The following is a 16,435-nucleotide window of genomic DNA, read 5'->3' as shown; positions in this document are numbered from 1 at the left end:
AGTTTGAGTTGCCTGTGTCCTCCACTCTCTATCGCAGAATACTAATTTTGGGAGGGCCAAATAAAAGAAAGGTTATCCCTGTTGAAAGGGAGACCTCCTGATAGCATAATTAGAGGCGACAGCACAGCACTATTCTGGGCCAGTCAGCTTCTTCCAAATCTCTCCCGATAACGGACCAACTCACAAAGGAAATGGCTTTTAAAGTTTGCTTTTAAGGTTTGGTGCACTCCCTGAAACTCACACTGTCTGTCTAATTGAATTCAAGGAGTAAAAAAAAACGGCCTCCCAAAGGGCAGTATTGAACCTGTCTCGTACAATGTTAAAATGTTACAATTTCTTTTAGCACATGCTTTTATCCAAAGCGATGTACATCTGGGAGTACAAGACAAGCAAAAAATAGCATTTAAAGTGTAGTTTCCAAACATAGGTGAATAATCTAAACACTTTTGCCATTTGTTCAACCATCACCTGCTCTAGTCCCAGTTGTTCAAACTATGAGTCAACACTCCCCCCTAGTGGGCACCAGGTACTACTGCAGATACAGACACTTTATGGTTTTGAATGTTGAAAAATGTTATATTTCAGGTCAACATTTTATTGTATCATATTATTATATATTATATATTATACCTGTAATATTTGATAAAATACACACAGGCAATTCTGAATATTACTGACATTTACTCCTGTAAATAAAATAAGAACATGTACTTGTACATATACTTACACAAATCAAAATATAAATATGTATGGATATCTAATATTTTAAGGATTGTCACTGTTACATACAGTATATTCTTCTGATTTGTAACCGGTAAGGTCTAGGCACCCTTTGTTTAACCAGATGAGGGGCCTACAGATTAGAATTTAGATTAAAATTAGTTGGAATAAAATAACCTCAAAACTGTAAATAATTCAGCAATACTAATGGTATGGAGGCTGTGAGCTCCTGATTTACATTTACAATTTCAATCGCTAAAATGAACAAACAATATGCCCATGGCAATTATTTTTTTAAATAAAAACAGCCTGTATTTTTGTACAGTTTTGTAAGTAAAGACAAAAAATAAAACGCAAACTGTGTTAATATTCTGAAAGTATTACACGAATAGTCATTATATAAATACATTACGTCACCCTGTTAAAATAATTGCCACTCGTTTTTTTTTTTCAAGTTTTGCAGGAAACACAAAAAACTTCACCAAAAGTGTAATATATGACATTTATTGATCATTTCACTCAAAAAGGATGTAACAAAAGATGGCTATTGGCATAGTAATAACACTGTGTGTAAATTATGTAACTTAAGAGAAATAAATGACTGAGGCAATTTTTTGAACATGCCTTTGTGATTTAAGCAAGATAGGGTAACACTTTATTTTGAAGGTGTCTACATAAGAGTCACACACCTTACACACCTGTCAGAAACATGACATGACAAGTATCATGAGCATTATTGTTACTTCAGAGTGTCATTAATGTTCATGACACATCCCATGTCATGTTTATGACACGCTCATGTCACTCTTATGTAGACACCTTAGAGTAAAGTGTTACCAATATTAGTGTCAACAATAAAACACTGATAAACTAAACTGATAACTAAACAATCTCCCTCTAGCTCTTCTTTGCTGGGTTCTTATCTGATGCCTATAAATGTGGCAAATTGTCAAAGAAGTGATTATCTTAAAGGGGTAAAATCACATGATCTGATCAACTGAGGATGTAGGCGATTTTACCATAGGTGGCCGGCGTCATGAGGAGATGATTTAGGCAAAAAAAAAAATGAAAAAAAATTACATAGGCGATTATTTTAACAGTGCGACGATTTTTTAAAATGTATTAACTTGTGATAGACACTGCATCAAAAATAATAATAAAAAAAACGTAATCTTTTAAAAAAATTGAAAAAGTAATTCTAAGTTCTGAGCATCGTGTATTGGAAATTTTCCCTTGTAAAAAACACATTGTAGGTACTGTGGATGTTAAATGTTTAAGTAACTGATCCTCTGGCGTAAACTTTTCCTATTTTCTTACCTTGGTATAAATTGTGGACGCGCTGTATGCTGGGATTCTGCGGGAACGGGGAGGTTGCAGAACGCCATCTTTAAACCCCACAAGAGGCCAGCTAGTTGATCACCGGGATGAAAAACACTTTCCCTGCAGCGGGATATAAGTTCAGGTCGTGGAGATGGTGTGACTGTTCCCCCGTAAAGTAAACAATAAGGAGCTGACCGATGGGACTGTGAGGAGACGGTCACGGGACACCGCGAGAGCCTTAAACTGTTGTTATCACAGCAGACAACAACAATAGACGGAAAGACAACAACAACGTTAGCTCTCTCGCTAAGCGCTGCGCTGTTTTCTAATGCTAACTGAAGCTAGCTAACGTTAGCTACTTCATCAGCAAATCTGTCCGGTTGCGCTGAAATTTGACCGGACGCTGTTCATAGCTGGTACTGGGTATCCAGCTACATCTACCGGGGCAGGTCGCCATTTCTTTGCCACATTTTAACCATTTTTTGTCCAGACATCTGCGTGGTGGCATTAGCTAGCTAGAAGCTAAGTCCCGACTCCTCCCCAGCGGCCCGGCCGGAGATGCGTGGAAGATGTCGGTGTCGGGGCTGAAGGCCGAACTGAAGTTTTTGGAGTCCATTTTTGATCCAAACCACGAACGCTTCAGGATCATTGACTGGAAGCCTGACGAGCTGAGCTGCCAGTTTAATGTAACTGGGGAAAAGCTGTTAATTATCCACTGCAATATAACGGTAAGGGGACAAGAACATGAGTGGATTTATACACTTCCCTTGTTGGTCGTTAGCGAGCTAAAGTTAGCTGGTTAACTTGCTAGCCAGGTAGCAGGCTGGCTACCTCAGCAACTGATGCACAGTCTGATGCTATGCGGGACAGGTTTTGCGTGGTTTCATAAGTCTGTGGAAGCTACGCAGTATTTATAAAGGGATTGTTGTTCTGACAATCCGACATTAATCAGAAATGATGGCCAACCATAGCTGTTAGCTAACGCTGCACTCTGAATGCTAATGTCGCTGATTCAAATGTTACCTTATTTACTGTTTCTATGTTTAGCCCTGCGACACACAAGTGTATTCGTCTCACTGTTAAAATAATCGCCTAACTCATTTTTTCAAGTTTTGCAGGAAACACAAAAAACTTCACCAGAAGTGTAACATATGGCATTTATTGATCATTTCACTCTAAAAGGATGTAACAAAGGATGGCTATTGGCATAGTAATAACACTGTGTAAAGTATGTAACTTAAGAGAAATAAATGACGTAGGCAATTTTTTTGAACATGCCTTTGTGACTTAAGCAATATATGGTAACACTTTATTTTGAACGTGTCTACATAAGAGTCACACAAGCCTGTCAGAGACATGCCATGACAAGTATCATGAGCATTGATGTTACTTCAAAGTGTCATTAGTGTTCATGACACATCCCATCTCATGTTTATGACATGCTCAGGTCACTCTTATGTAGACACCTTCAAAATAAAGTGTTACCATATCTTTCTTAAGTCACATAGGCATGTTCAAAAAATTGCCTAAGTCACATTTTATTTTGATTTAGGCATAACAAATCCGCTTAAGTCACACACTTGACATAGGCCATTATCTTAAAGGTGTAAAATCACATGATCTGATCAACTGGGGATGTAGGCAATTTTACCATAGGTGGCCGGTGTCATGAGATGATTTATGCAAAAAAAAAATTTCAACAAAAAAATTACTTGGGCAATTACTTTAACAGCATGACAAATATAGGTCAGATATATTGATTTTACTGTCTCGTTTTTCACTGTGTTGCACTGTCTTTAGGAATCTTATCCATCTACGCCGCCAATATGGTTTGTGGACTCTGATGACCCGAGCTTGGCGCAAGTTTTGGAGAGGTTGGAAGATGTGAGAAAAGGCAGCACACTGGTAGTTACCATACTTCTCTTGTTTTTTTTACTATGTGTCACCAACGAAAACATTAACAGCTGTATCACATGATAACCTATGTCTATAACCTGGTCTTCAGGTAATATTTTGAAAAGTGGTTTAAATGATAACATTCACCATGGAAACTACATCAGCAGATCCTCATAATGTATACACCAACCGTTTTGATTTGATTTGACATTATGAGGATCTGCTGATGTAGTATCCATGGTGAATGTTATCATTTAAACCGCTTTCCAAAATATTACCTGAAGACCAGGTTATAGACATAGATTATCATGTGATACAGCTGTTGACTTGAAGTGTACCAAAATAAACCATGAGCAGATAATATATTTTCCAGTTAACTTATTATTGACATATCCTGATATATTGAAAAGAGCCTTTGCAGCTGCAGCTATGTCTGAGATATTATAACACACGACTGAATGGGGGAAAGAAAACACTTTATTTGACTTAAATTAGTTGCTTGAATACATTTTTTTAACCAGACTGCCTCTCAGCCAGAGCATCTTATTTCTGTTTTTGTAACAAAATACCAGCTAACTGTGTTGAACTTCATCAGAAAGAGGCAGATAATTGCAATGTTAAATAATCTTTTGGAATCTGCTCTTTTATATTTGACCTTTTTATTTGTTGAGCCAGCTATCATTTAGATGTGTTTAAGTTCACTTAGTATTGCATTTTACATTTGTGTTATAGTCCTTTAACATTTTTTGCATAATTCTTGAAAGAGCTTTGCGATGTTGAAAGATTTACTGTATTTACTGATGCAGGTTCACTTTTTGCCATATTAGTGTTATGTTACAAGATATACACAACTGGGAGCTTATTTCAATTGTCTAATGGATTTTAATCATAAACAACAGCTTGCATGAGTTGCATAAATGTGCGTAACTTTGTACTTCTAGATTGGGTTGAGTAATTCTAACTTTGCCAGCGCAAACAGACATGTTTTCAGAACACCGAACCGCTGTGTCATTCGATCAGTGGGACAACCTTTGAGGTCAAGATGTCTGTCACAAGCAGATTCTTATGCAATCTTAGGTGTGTGGTGACATTCTCAGCCAAGTTAGCCTACTTATTCATGCTGCACCATTTGAGGGACACAAATATGCTTTTTATAGAAGCACTGTCAGCTTTTTTTTTCTTTTGCAGTTTGCATCATAACTGAGTCTACATTCAGAACTCAAAATTGTTAATGCTGTGTGTTAGGTAAGGGGCAAACCTTTCCTTCCCGTGGATAGATAAGATCAGTCTACTTTCTTACTGTAGCACAGATGTTTAGCGGTATCCTATATTTGTATTGCACAAAATTTGCAAAAGCAGAACACACTAGTTGATGCAGGTTAATGACTTGTCAACTTTTGGTATGAGTACAAACAATGTCAGTGGTTGTACAGTGAAATCATTACTCTGTCATACATGAGAGTATTTGGTCCTAACTTGATTGCTGCACTTATAGACTTCAAGATTTTACATTATTCCAGAGTAGCTGTTTGAATGCCCAGCAACACACTCCTTAGTGACTAATGTAATTATTGTGTTTCTTTTGGATCATAAAATCTTAAAGTGCTGAGGCTTTCTGTCACATGTCAGCCACATGGCATTGCTGTGTCGCTGCATTTGCAATCTTGACTTGTTTATCTAATTATGTACACCTCCTCTTCGTGATTTGTCTTTCCTAGCTTTTGCAGCAGTTGAAGAAGCTCATTTGTGACCTTTGTCGGCTGTACAACCTTCCCCAACATCCAGATGTGGAGATGCTGGACCAGCCCCTCCCTGCAGGCCCTGTGGCACAAGACCGAAAGGCAAGGCTCTTGTGAAATACCTTCCCATGGCGTGGAATGGCACAGCCGGGACATGGCCAATATTTGATTCATTTTTAGGCACTGTTGATGACATTCAGAACATTAATATAGCAGGAAAATACTACAGTTACAGCTACATAAAGATATAGTGACGAAATAGGGTCCTGACCTCAGAATTAACACACACTTACTCTGTGTTGTAATCATAGCTTTCTTTTCTTTGTTTTGGTAGCCAGTTCATGTGAGTGCATGACTCACATTAAACACAAGGGCTCGAGACCAAGTGACTGTATGTGATTTGTTGGGGGGGGGGGGGGGGGGCAAGAGCTGTTAAGAGGCAATCCCTGCTCAGAGTCTGAACCATAGATATGCTCTGAAAGTCATGTACAGCACCTTTAAAGGAATAAGACATGCATATTTAAATAACAATCTTTTATCATGCACTTCCGAACCACTTTTGCTTGGTAATGAAATAGCAGCGTACATTGCAGAGGGCCTCAGTGATTTAGTTGAAGTTATTCTTTAAGCTGATCGATAGGCTCTTCCTGTGGTTATGGTCAGTATAAAGTGGTCATGTAAAAAAAAAAAAAAAAAGACCAGTCACCTCAGGGAATCTCTTTCAGATTACTTGATCCAGCTTGACTCAATGTCTTGTTTGCGTGTGTATATAGCATGGGACAGAAGAGGTCACATCTGAAGAAGAAGAGGAAGAGGAGATGGGAGAGGTAAGTTCTTGTCTTTGGTCTGAACACCTAATGTGTTGCCTTTTAAAAGGCTGTGGATGTGTATGCTTGGTTATGAAACACTTGTCCTCCCACCACAGTCACACAATTTGAAAGGGGAGTGTTTAGGCTGTTTGTATTGCATGCTTTTATGGTATGTGGTTTTGGGAAAGCCAATTGATGCCAATGTTTAAGTATTTGATTGGTATGTCTGTGCTTTTTCTCCCCTAATGCACACGCGATTGTTGTCTTTAGGTCTGTTTTGATAACAAGCTATGTTGCCCTTGTGAACAAGGACGATTTATTGCATCTTTTATTTCTTCTGTTTCTTTTCATGTTGCTTGTAGTTCTGGTGAATCAAAAAGTATTTAAAATATCTAATATGAATGTACAGGACATAGAGGATCTGGACCACTATGAAATGAAAGAGGAGGAGCCTGTTGATGGGAAGAAATCTGAGGACGATGGCATCGAGAAGGAGAACCTGGCCATCCTGGAGAAGATCCGAAAGAACCAGAGGCAGGACCACTTGAATGTGAGTCTTTACTCAGTAAAGTAAAAATATTTTGGAGTGCCAATGGTTGATAACGTGATTTAAATTAGTTCCTAACCATGGAACCAATATTGCATGCCTGCCTGGACTTATTTTACCATATTCTTTAAAAAGTATTTTGAGGCTCAGTGAAACATTCTCTCAAAGGATGTGCAGGTATAAATATTGATGTCTCATGGAATAAAGCTTTCTCTTTGATGTTGGCCTATGTTAAGTACAGATGACAGGTTTACCCTCACTGTGAATCGCTAGGCACTGTGCTCTTTGTCTTGTATTGTAACAGTTGTTGTTTTGAATTTTGCAGGGAGCTGTGTCTGGTTCAGTGCAAGCCTCTGACCGCCTGATGAAGGAGCTTAGAGAGATCTACAGGTCTCAGAGTTACAAGACAGGTATGCAGTCCACACAGTGGTCGACTCTTTGATGCAGATCTCTCTCGATCTCTCTATCTCTCTGAACATTTATGATCTGGTTTGGTTGTGGAGAATTCCAAAGATGCCTTGCTCTTCGATTTGTCCATTTAACAGTTAGCTCCACCCTCATGAGGGTGTGGTGGTTATTACACCCTTTACTGTAACCTACAGCCTGCTTTAGTCATGGCACGTAAGCCCAACGAAGCTTAACAAAGAAAAATGGCATTCCTTGATGAATGAATGCTGCTGCAGCTGCAGAATAAACTGACAGTGGTGTGGGAGTAGAGGTAGCAGTTCTAATACATTTTCTCATTGCCCCACTGCATTATCTGTTATGTTTATTAAATAAATAATTAATAATTACAGTTTTTACTAGGCCTTGCACTGGGAGGCATTCAAGAACTCATAATTAATCTTTTTTTTTGCAGGCATCTATTCAGTCGAGCTTGTTAACGACAGCCTGTATGAATGGCACGTCAAACTAAGGACGTAAGTACACTAAATCTTGTGACATCTTTCTCTGTGTAAACAAAAACATGGACTAATTGCATAATTTATTGACCAACAGGGTGGATCCAGATAGCCCCTTACACAGTGATTTACAAGTCCTAAAGGAAAAGGAAGGAATGGATTACATTTTACTAAACTTCTCATATAAAGTGAGTACAATTTTCTCTGCATTAATAAAAATGAAACACCATTTTGGGGTCTTTGAAGTCTGTAAATTGACTGTTTTTGCGGGTCCTGCTCTACAGGATAATTTCCCCTTTGATCCACCATTTGTGCGGGTGGTTTCGCCTGTGCTTTCTGGAGGGTAAGTTAATTTAGCTCTTATACTTTTCACAGTTTCTTCGATCCCCATTGACTACTTTTCTTATTTGAGGCTGATTCACTGGACTGACTAAAAGTCTTTTTTTTTTTTTTTTTTTTTTTTTTTTTTTTTCTCCTTTGAAAGAGTGCTTTATTGCGTTGTTCTGACACCACTTCTCTTTTTTTTTATGTCCTTGCTAGTTACGTTCTTGGAGGGGGTGCCCTGTGCATGGAACTTCTCACCAAACAGGTATGTCAGCTGTATTTTTTAATAGATGTGAATTTGCTCTGTATACTATTAAATGTAACTTTGGATTGTATTTGCATCTGTTTTACATTTTAAAAGCTACGATTATTGACATTGGGTTTCCTAATTGCAGGGTTGGAGCAGTGCCTATTCCATTGAGTCTGTCATCATGCAGATCAATGCCACTTTAGTCAAAGGAAAAGCCAGAGTGCAGTTTGGAGCCAATAAAGTAAGTGAGGAAGCTCTAGAGGTTTCTTTTCAAGTCTGAGAATGTCCTGAGATGATTTTGGGCTCGCATAATGAATTCTGTGCACCACAATGACAGTGCGCAGAGACCTGGCTCATAACTCTGGCCTGTTGTGTTCTGTGAGAATCCCCTCTTTCTGCAGCCAAAGTTGGTGATGTGCTATTTTTTTAATCCAATTGGAAAGGGGGATGTGATTCTTATCTTTTTGTGCTGTCACTTGTACTTGTCAGATTCTCTTAATGAAACATAATCTGGCTACCTTCCACTTTCAGAGTTTGATAAGTTAAGTACCATGGAAACAGTGATACTTATGCCACTCTAAGAAGCCCGTAGTGGCAAACCCTGTGTTAGTGTGTCATATACTTTGATGCAGACTTACATTAGTTGTTTCTCACTGTTTTAGTTTTAATGTGTGTGGCATTCATCCTTTTCTTAATTTGATAAATGCCAGGAGAGCATAATGTGTATCTGCAATAAAATTTATTTGGAAAACACATTTCAACTGTGAAATTGGAACCCTCACAATTTTCATTGAAGGCCGGACGGGAGTGAGGGGATTGTATGGTGTATGCCGAGAAGATACTTGTTTTGAGAGTGTAATTTTAAATGTACACTGTATCTGTACCTTACCAGTTTGTCCAGTACTTACCAGTACTGGACAAATGCATTCCTGAAGTCAATTTTATCTTTACCACTTTGAGAATCATGCATTAACTTAGGACCAACTGTTGGGCAACATGTGGTCATAAACTGGTCACTCAACCCTACAGAGTTACTGTACAGACCCACATACAGAAGCTGCACATTAGCAGAGCAGCTTCAGTACTTAGCTACTTAGATACTGTGTAAATACTCATGTGTAGATGCCGAGTGTAGATCATCCACATTTTTGCAGCACACAGAGCCCAACACACAACCATTGGAACTTGCACAAAAAGGAAGAAATTAGACTTGACTCATAATAATGTGGTTCATTTTGCATTTTTTGCGAAATACTTATGCAAGTTTCAAAATAAAAAAACTGTCTTACAGTAAGCATATTAACATAGCCTCCCTATCTCCAGGCTAACTCAGAACTACTTGCCAACAAGTGGCACTAAAAGACAAATAAGAGGAATATGACTTAATATTTGGTTTGCTAACAATGTTGTGGAATGAGCAATATGAGGGCATAGTGAGCCATTACTATGCCAAACAACACATTAAGAAGAAAAGCATCTCCACGCTGCTGCAGGTCTGCACTGCATTGAAATTTGTGATTAACTTTTTTTACGGTTACACTCTGAGCTGAATTTTCCCTGTAAAATGTCATTCTTCCAGAACGTTGGTTTTATCAGGAATGAGGAGAGCTGAGCTGTTGAAGCAGTCAGACATGTTTTTTTAGTTTGAAGAAGGCCTCCATCTACCCATAATTCATTGCAAATTTGTCCTGCCTACGATAGTACAAATTCATCAATAACACAATGCCATCTAGTGCTTGACTATTAGGTTGATATAAGCCCATTATTGCGTAAATATTGCTAAAATCTTGATGCCTTGAACCTCTGTCATATGAATCTATTTAAAGTCCTATCTGTGCAGTGAATGGTGATGACCAGGTGTGTGTTAAAAGCAGTCCAGTATGAATTGTTTTGCACCATACACTGTGTTTTTGTCCTTGAAATTGTGAGGGTTGTTTTGCTTGTAGAAAACAGCTGTCATTGCTTTTTCCTGCTCTTTGCTGTCATCATAATCCAGAGCACACTCAAAGGTTGACTTCATTTTCATCTTTTAATGCAGAACCAGTACAATCTTGCCAGAGCACAGCAGTCCTACAAATCGCTTGTTCAGATCCATGAAAAGAATGGTGAGTGTTTTTGTCTCCAGTTTCATACTGAGTGCATTACAGACCTTGTTTACTGATACCAAATCCCTCCCATGCATCAAAGCTGAGGGGAATTAGTTCTCATACTGTTGTGTATGTACTAAACATGGACAATGTTTACATTGAATTTGTATAAGTGGTATAGTAGCTTGCAGGATAAAGATAACAGCAATACACATGCAAACTGTAAGTACATCATGCTGGTGATTCAACTCCATTCATTGCTAACCACATCACTTTGGCTCTGCTGTAACCATGACTCCATAAAGTCTATTACCAACAACACCATTTCATGAATCACATTGACCATTATTTATACCTAGGTCATAGAGACCTTAGGCCTTAACAGTGATACACATTTCATTTTTGGGTCTTATTGTAGCTTATGTGAGCCTTAAAGCAGACAGATGCTCAAGTGTTAACTGTTATGTGTGCTGCTAGAAATGGGCTACCAGAACAGATGGAAAATTCTAGAAAGCATCTCTTCTCCTTATATGAGATGAATGCTTTTGTAGACCACTCTTGACAAATTTGACAAAATGGTTATCGGCAAAAGTAACCAAACTGCCTCCAGCTAAGCATTTAGTGTTTTCAGGGGAGTGTAACGTATCAAGAAAAGTGTCTGGAAGCATGACGAATTAGACTATACTGTTTGTGTGCATTTTTTAAATGGTCCTGCTAATGTGAACGCAACTTCCTAATGAGAGATAAGTTTATCTACTGGAATTATTTAATGCTGGTGTTATTTAAATGCGTCATTTCTGAGGTCCACTAAGCTTCTATAAAACATTTTTACTATGAATCTGTAATTAACAGACATAAAAGATGTTGAAGTGTTTGTAATACAGTGTTCCAGGAAAGTAGTAGTAACACACTATTACATTTATTTAAATAACACTGCTGTTTACTGCATGATTGTCATTCAAAATAGCATGTTCAGGTTCAGTTATGAATCTTACAACATTATTTCACAGACATGCAGCCCATTTCTATCTATGAGCTGAATGTGTTGTGACTTTGATTATTGTAATCAATTTTATTCAGCTGAGCAGAATAAAAGAATGGCCTGCTCAGTCAAATCCAATTAATGCAGTTTAGTATCATAATGACGGATGATGAAAGTTAATGTTATTTGGGAGAGAGCACTGGTAGGTCTGCAGCTCAAAGATAACCATTAGTGCAAAATTTAGTTGTTGTCCTTGACCTCCTGGAAAACATGTGCTGCATTTTAAAACCAGAAGTGCAGGTAGGAATATTTAAATGACTTTTGCTCTGCTATATTTAGATATAATAATTGCAGTTGAATAAACTTGATTCAGCATATTTAAAGTGAATACCCATAAACTGCATATAGGTCCTATAATGAAGGATTCATGGAAATCATTTTAGTTTCTGGCCAAATCAAAGTTGAATGTATTTTTTTGATTTAGGATCTGTGATGATCATAATATTTTTGATTGTATTTGCTGCAATACCAGTAATATAAACAGACTTCAGCAAATCAGAACAAAAAATAAAAAAAAACATAATCCAAAGTGGTGCAATTATGGTAGTTTAAAGGTATAAAGCAGCTTTTCATATGCAAGTAAACCTAGAGATTAATAATATATTGAGCTATTTATGTATCCTACCTGTGACTTTATATAGGTTTCTGTTCAAGCCAGCCTTGGTAGAAGTCCAGAGAACACTACAAACGTATTCAGTAGTTCAGTGACTGCTATAACAACCTTACAAATTCAATAAAACCGTATTCTTGTTCTGTTTTCGCTTCCCAACTATATGAATGTTGGTTCCCATAAACGCTTAACACATAGAGTAAGCACTTCTGTATTTGCTCAGCTTTGCATATATATTAGGAATTCCACCCAGCATAGAATCCGTCTCGCTTATAGATTTACTATTGACTGTGGAGTGACACTATTTTTCAATGCAGTTGATTAGTGAAAGGTGCTTTCACTCAACTCTGTTAATGGTCCAGTAAACTCAGTTACGCTTTGTGGTCCACCGCTCTTGTGACTCTAGTATGATGTTTTTGTTTGTTGTTTTTTCTCCCTTAGGTTGGTACACACCCCCTAAGGAGGACGGCTAAAACAGACTCCTGCCTTTCCTGCACTGGGACCATATGTCTTCGATTTACTTTTTTCCTTGCGACCAATATTTTTTTTTTATCCTGCAAACCATGTTGTTCTCTACATGAGAGTTTGAACTCCAAACCAAATTCCTCATTCTGTGCCCATTCAGAAACTAGCACATAAACTCACATCCCCACCTGAAATTTCCACCCAAGCCCATCAGCTACTCGCAAGGGTGTCCTCTCTTCAATATTTATCTCTCTGTACATCTGGTGTCTGATACAATCTAATTTTTTTTCATCGCTACATTCATCCCATACTCGAGGAAAACGGTGGGCTAAATACCACGCAAACTCACCCTTTGGTTTTTGGCATTGAGCATGCCAAGGTTACCTGCTGGCTGTGAGTTGAAAGGTGCAGCATGGCTTTATCCGCCAGCAGCGGTCTGACACTCCAGTCGCCGAAAACCGCCTCTCTGGCCACAGACTGGATCCAGGAATGGCATGTGACATTCTGTGAGATGGTGCAGAGGTGGCTGGGAAGGACAATTAAATGCTGGTGGTGGAAGAACCACTACCTTTTTCTCTCCATGGACAGCCTCTGCAATATTGTGCTCATGTATTATCTTCGCAATGCCAAGATCCCTCCTCTGGAATAACATGTTTTTGAGGCTAGCTTGCTTTCAAATCCTCTTATCTTTTAAAGCTTGATGCCAAGAGGTGGGGAGGAAGATAAAGAGACTTTAGCAGCCTGGGTGGGACAGTCGATAGTGAAGAACAGCATCCTGCTGAGCTCGAAAGTTGGAGAACACTGTCATCATCACAACCAGCAATTAGACAACTTCCTGCAGGAGAGGTTTGGTGTGTTGTAGGCTGGCAACCCAAGAAGCACGAGCAGGCGAAGCAGGGGTGTGTTTGGTTTGGATCACACTGTAATGTAGTTGATTTTAACTCCACATGTAAACATGTAAATTTGTATTTCTGCAAAAGGATTTAATTGTTTATAATGTAACCTTGTCTGGGTCTTTGACTGGGCAAAGACTGTATTACTATATACCCTTGACTATTAACAGCAAGGGCACTGCAACTTCTCATGACCCATTTAGATTTAAGAAAAAGTTGCTTCATGGATACTCTTGCAGAAGGAAACAAAAGTACACCGTGATCTTATGTAAGCTTAATGACTACTGCGGTTTTGTTTTTTTGTTTGTTTTTTTTAAATATTGATTTGTAATCCTCATGTTATTGGCAACATCGACAGTATCATTCCCCTTATTTGATGGCACCTCTTAACTCCCAATGGCCGCAACAGTAATGACATAGAAACAGCTGTTTCTGGCATTCCAGAGGTTGGCTTTCCATATCTAATCACTCAAACCGGATGAACCTCAGTAAGGCTATGCAGTGAAGACACAGTCTCGTGGAGTTTTGTTGTACTGAAGAAAATTAGTCTTAACAGAATAACAGTGTACTCACCTGCTTAGTTCTTGTAGCTGGTTCACATCCTGAGCACTCTGCCAATCCTGCAGTCCTAACAGTCTGGAAAAAAGTGACCTTTTTACCTTCTGACTTTTCCTTGACCTCATGGCTGCTTTTTACAAAAAAATGCAGCCAGAGTTTCAAATTCACAGCAATAGTCTCGACCATATACACTCTGGCTTCACACCTGGGAAGATCGACTGGAGTCTGGTCCATTTCCAGAATATTTGTGTAGGTTTGATAAATATTTGTTCAGATTTGCCACAGGAGGGACCCAGCTCTTCCCATTAACACCTCTCTGGTTACTATTCATAACCACTCTCAGCCCTGCTGTACCCCCTCAGCGTGCTGGGTCTTTGATGTAATGTGAATAATATGCAGAAAACTGTGTGGAGCATTCCAATTAATGCAGTTACACGTTTGTTGTGGGTGTTCTATTGTGTGGTTACTTGCATTGTTTTAAGTATATTGTCCTGAAAACCAGCATAGAAAGCTTAGTTATGCTAATTCAGTCATTCCTCATTTTTTAAAAGTTGATTTAGAATTTTTCTCAGTGATACTAACCTCAGACACAACACGGATATTTTCAAAACTGGTAGAGATGGGTGTAACTTACAGCCTGTTCGTATCCAGCACGTCTGACATTTAGTTCAGACTTGCAGGATATGTATAACTCTCCCTTCTTGTTCCATCACAAGCAAAATCCCAACATAATTCTGGTTTATTGGCATGGTTGTTAGCTGTTGTGATGCCATTTGGTAATGTACTAATCTCTTCATTCCGGTCACTCTGTCGAGCCCACCCCTGCATTCTCTGGAGAAGCAAACTCAGGAATACATACTGCACACTCGACTTTGCTAAGGATTGCTTCAGAATATCGTCACGAAATGCAAGATTAAATCTTTTTTTTTTTTCGGGGGGGAGGGGGATGGGACCATTTTAAAACGACATCTGTTTTACCAATAAGCATCGCAGTGTGTTTTGCTGTCGAATTGCACACACTTTAGATTTTCTGAATACCGTTGCGATTAAATAATTATTAAGCAAGTTTTTTGGAATGATCAGATGTGTGGAGCAGGAATATGCTCTCACCCTCAGATTAACCTGCGCTTGATCAGGGGTTCAGATCACATCTACCCTGTCTCTTTGATATTGCTGTATTTTGCATGTCAATATATCAATGGGTGTTTTTCCCCAAGCTACTGAAGGCAAAGAGTGGTTGGTTTGGGTGGTAAAAAAGACTAGATGTATCAGTTTTTCAATAGTTGTTTACTTGACTTGAGGTTTCCTAAATCAGTTCACAGGATAATTTCTCCCTGTGTGCCGCTTATTGAACCAGGTCAGATACTATGAGAGACGCATGGACTTACAAGACATTATTCCTGCTTGGATTACCTTTAAAGATGCCAGGATTCCAGATAAAAGTAGCAGATTGTGTGCCATCAGAACAATTGTAAGCCCACATCTTTAATAACCTGACCTTTGGAATAATGGTGCACTCCGTGTCTGTTGTGCACTGAATAACAGCTTCTCTCACACTTACTCCTGTTGTCTGACTAACAAAAAACCTTCTCTGCTTTGGCGAGCGACATATTGGTCTGAGGTCTGAATTAGCCTGATTCTGGGTTCTTTACCTTGCTTCGTTAACTGCAGTGGCCGGGTTATAAAGTTATGCACTGTTAGCATGCTTTGGTTTGGTTCCATTTTTTTCCATTGCAAGGGTGATTTTGACCATGTAAAGTAATTTGTAAACTTGCATCAAGTTTATAAATAAAGAATTTTATGAAATATCTCTTTATTGTGTTCTAATGAAAATATCTTACTAAATTTAAATTTCTTATTCATAAATAATGTAAAGTGTTTTGCTAATCTATCTCCCTAAATAGGAACAGTTAAAATATTGATCAGCTTTTGGCACTTAAACTCTAAATTTATTTGATTCATACTTGAGTTGTTTTGTTATTTTTATTAGCGGTAATTCATACACCTCTGTATTGAAACCTATTCACTTTCAAAAGGCCTCCTGCTCACTGATGTTTGACACTTCCGTGCTGCAACTGCCTTTTTAAAAAAAAAAAAAAAAATGCTATCTGGATTTTCAATAGGATTTAAATTCAGACTGAGAAAGCCACTCCAGGACATTTCAGGATCTGTTTCTCAACCAAGCTTTGGTTGACTTTGAGGTGTGCTTGGGATTATTGTCAGGGATCGCCGTGGTTCACATTCCTCTTTAAAATTTACTGATATATCTGAAT

The 16,435-nt window shown here is 38.4% G+C and overlaps 1 protein-coding gene across 1 annotated transcript; it reads left to right on the top strand.

Moving 5' to 3' along the window:
* The first annotated feature begins 1,981 nt into the window (after window positions 1-1,981).
* Window positions 1,982-15,972, top strand: LOC131984947 (ubiquitin-conjugating enzyme E2 Q2-like). The gene is made up of 13 exons (XM_059349921.1): window positions 1,982-2,768; window positions 3,841-3,945; window positions 5,655-5,777; window positions 6,449-6,502; window positions 6,894-7,034; window positions 7,357-7,441; window positions 7,891-7,951; window positions 8,031-8,121; window positions 8,218-8,276; window positions 8,474-8,522; window positions 8,653-8,748; window positions 10,546-10,612; window positions 12,688-15,972. The coding sequence occupies exons 1-13, from the start codon at window positions 2,610-2,612 to the stop codon at window positions 12,717-12,719; spliced, it is 1,122 nt and encodes a 373-aa protein (XP_059205904.1). The 5' UTR covers window positions 1,982-2,609; the 3' UTR covers window positions 12,720-15,972.
* The last annotated feature ends 463 nt before the right edge of the window (window positions 15,973-16,435 follow it).

Source organism: Centropristis striata, chromosome 2, assembly GCF_030273125.1.
Source record: "Centropristis striata isolate RG_2023a ecotype Rhode Island chromosome 2, C.striata_1.0, whole genome shotgun sequence".
In the NCBI taxonomy this organism is placed as follows: Eukaryota; Metazoa; Chordata; class Actinopteri; order Perciformes; family Serranidae; genus Centropristis; species Centropristis striata.
The sequence above is the reverse complement of the archived record's forward strand: the minus strand, read 5'-3'. Positions and strand labels throughout refer to the sequence as shown.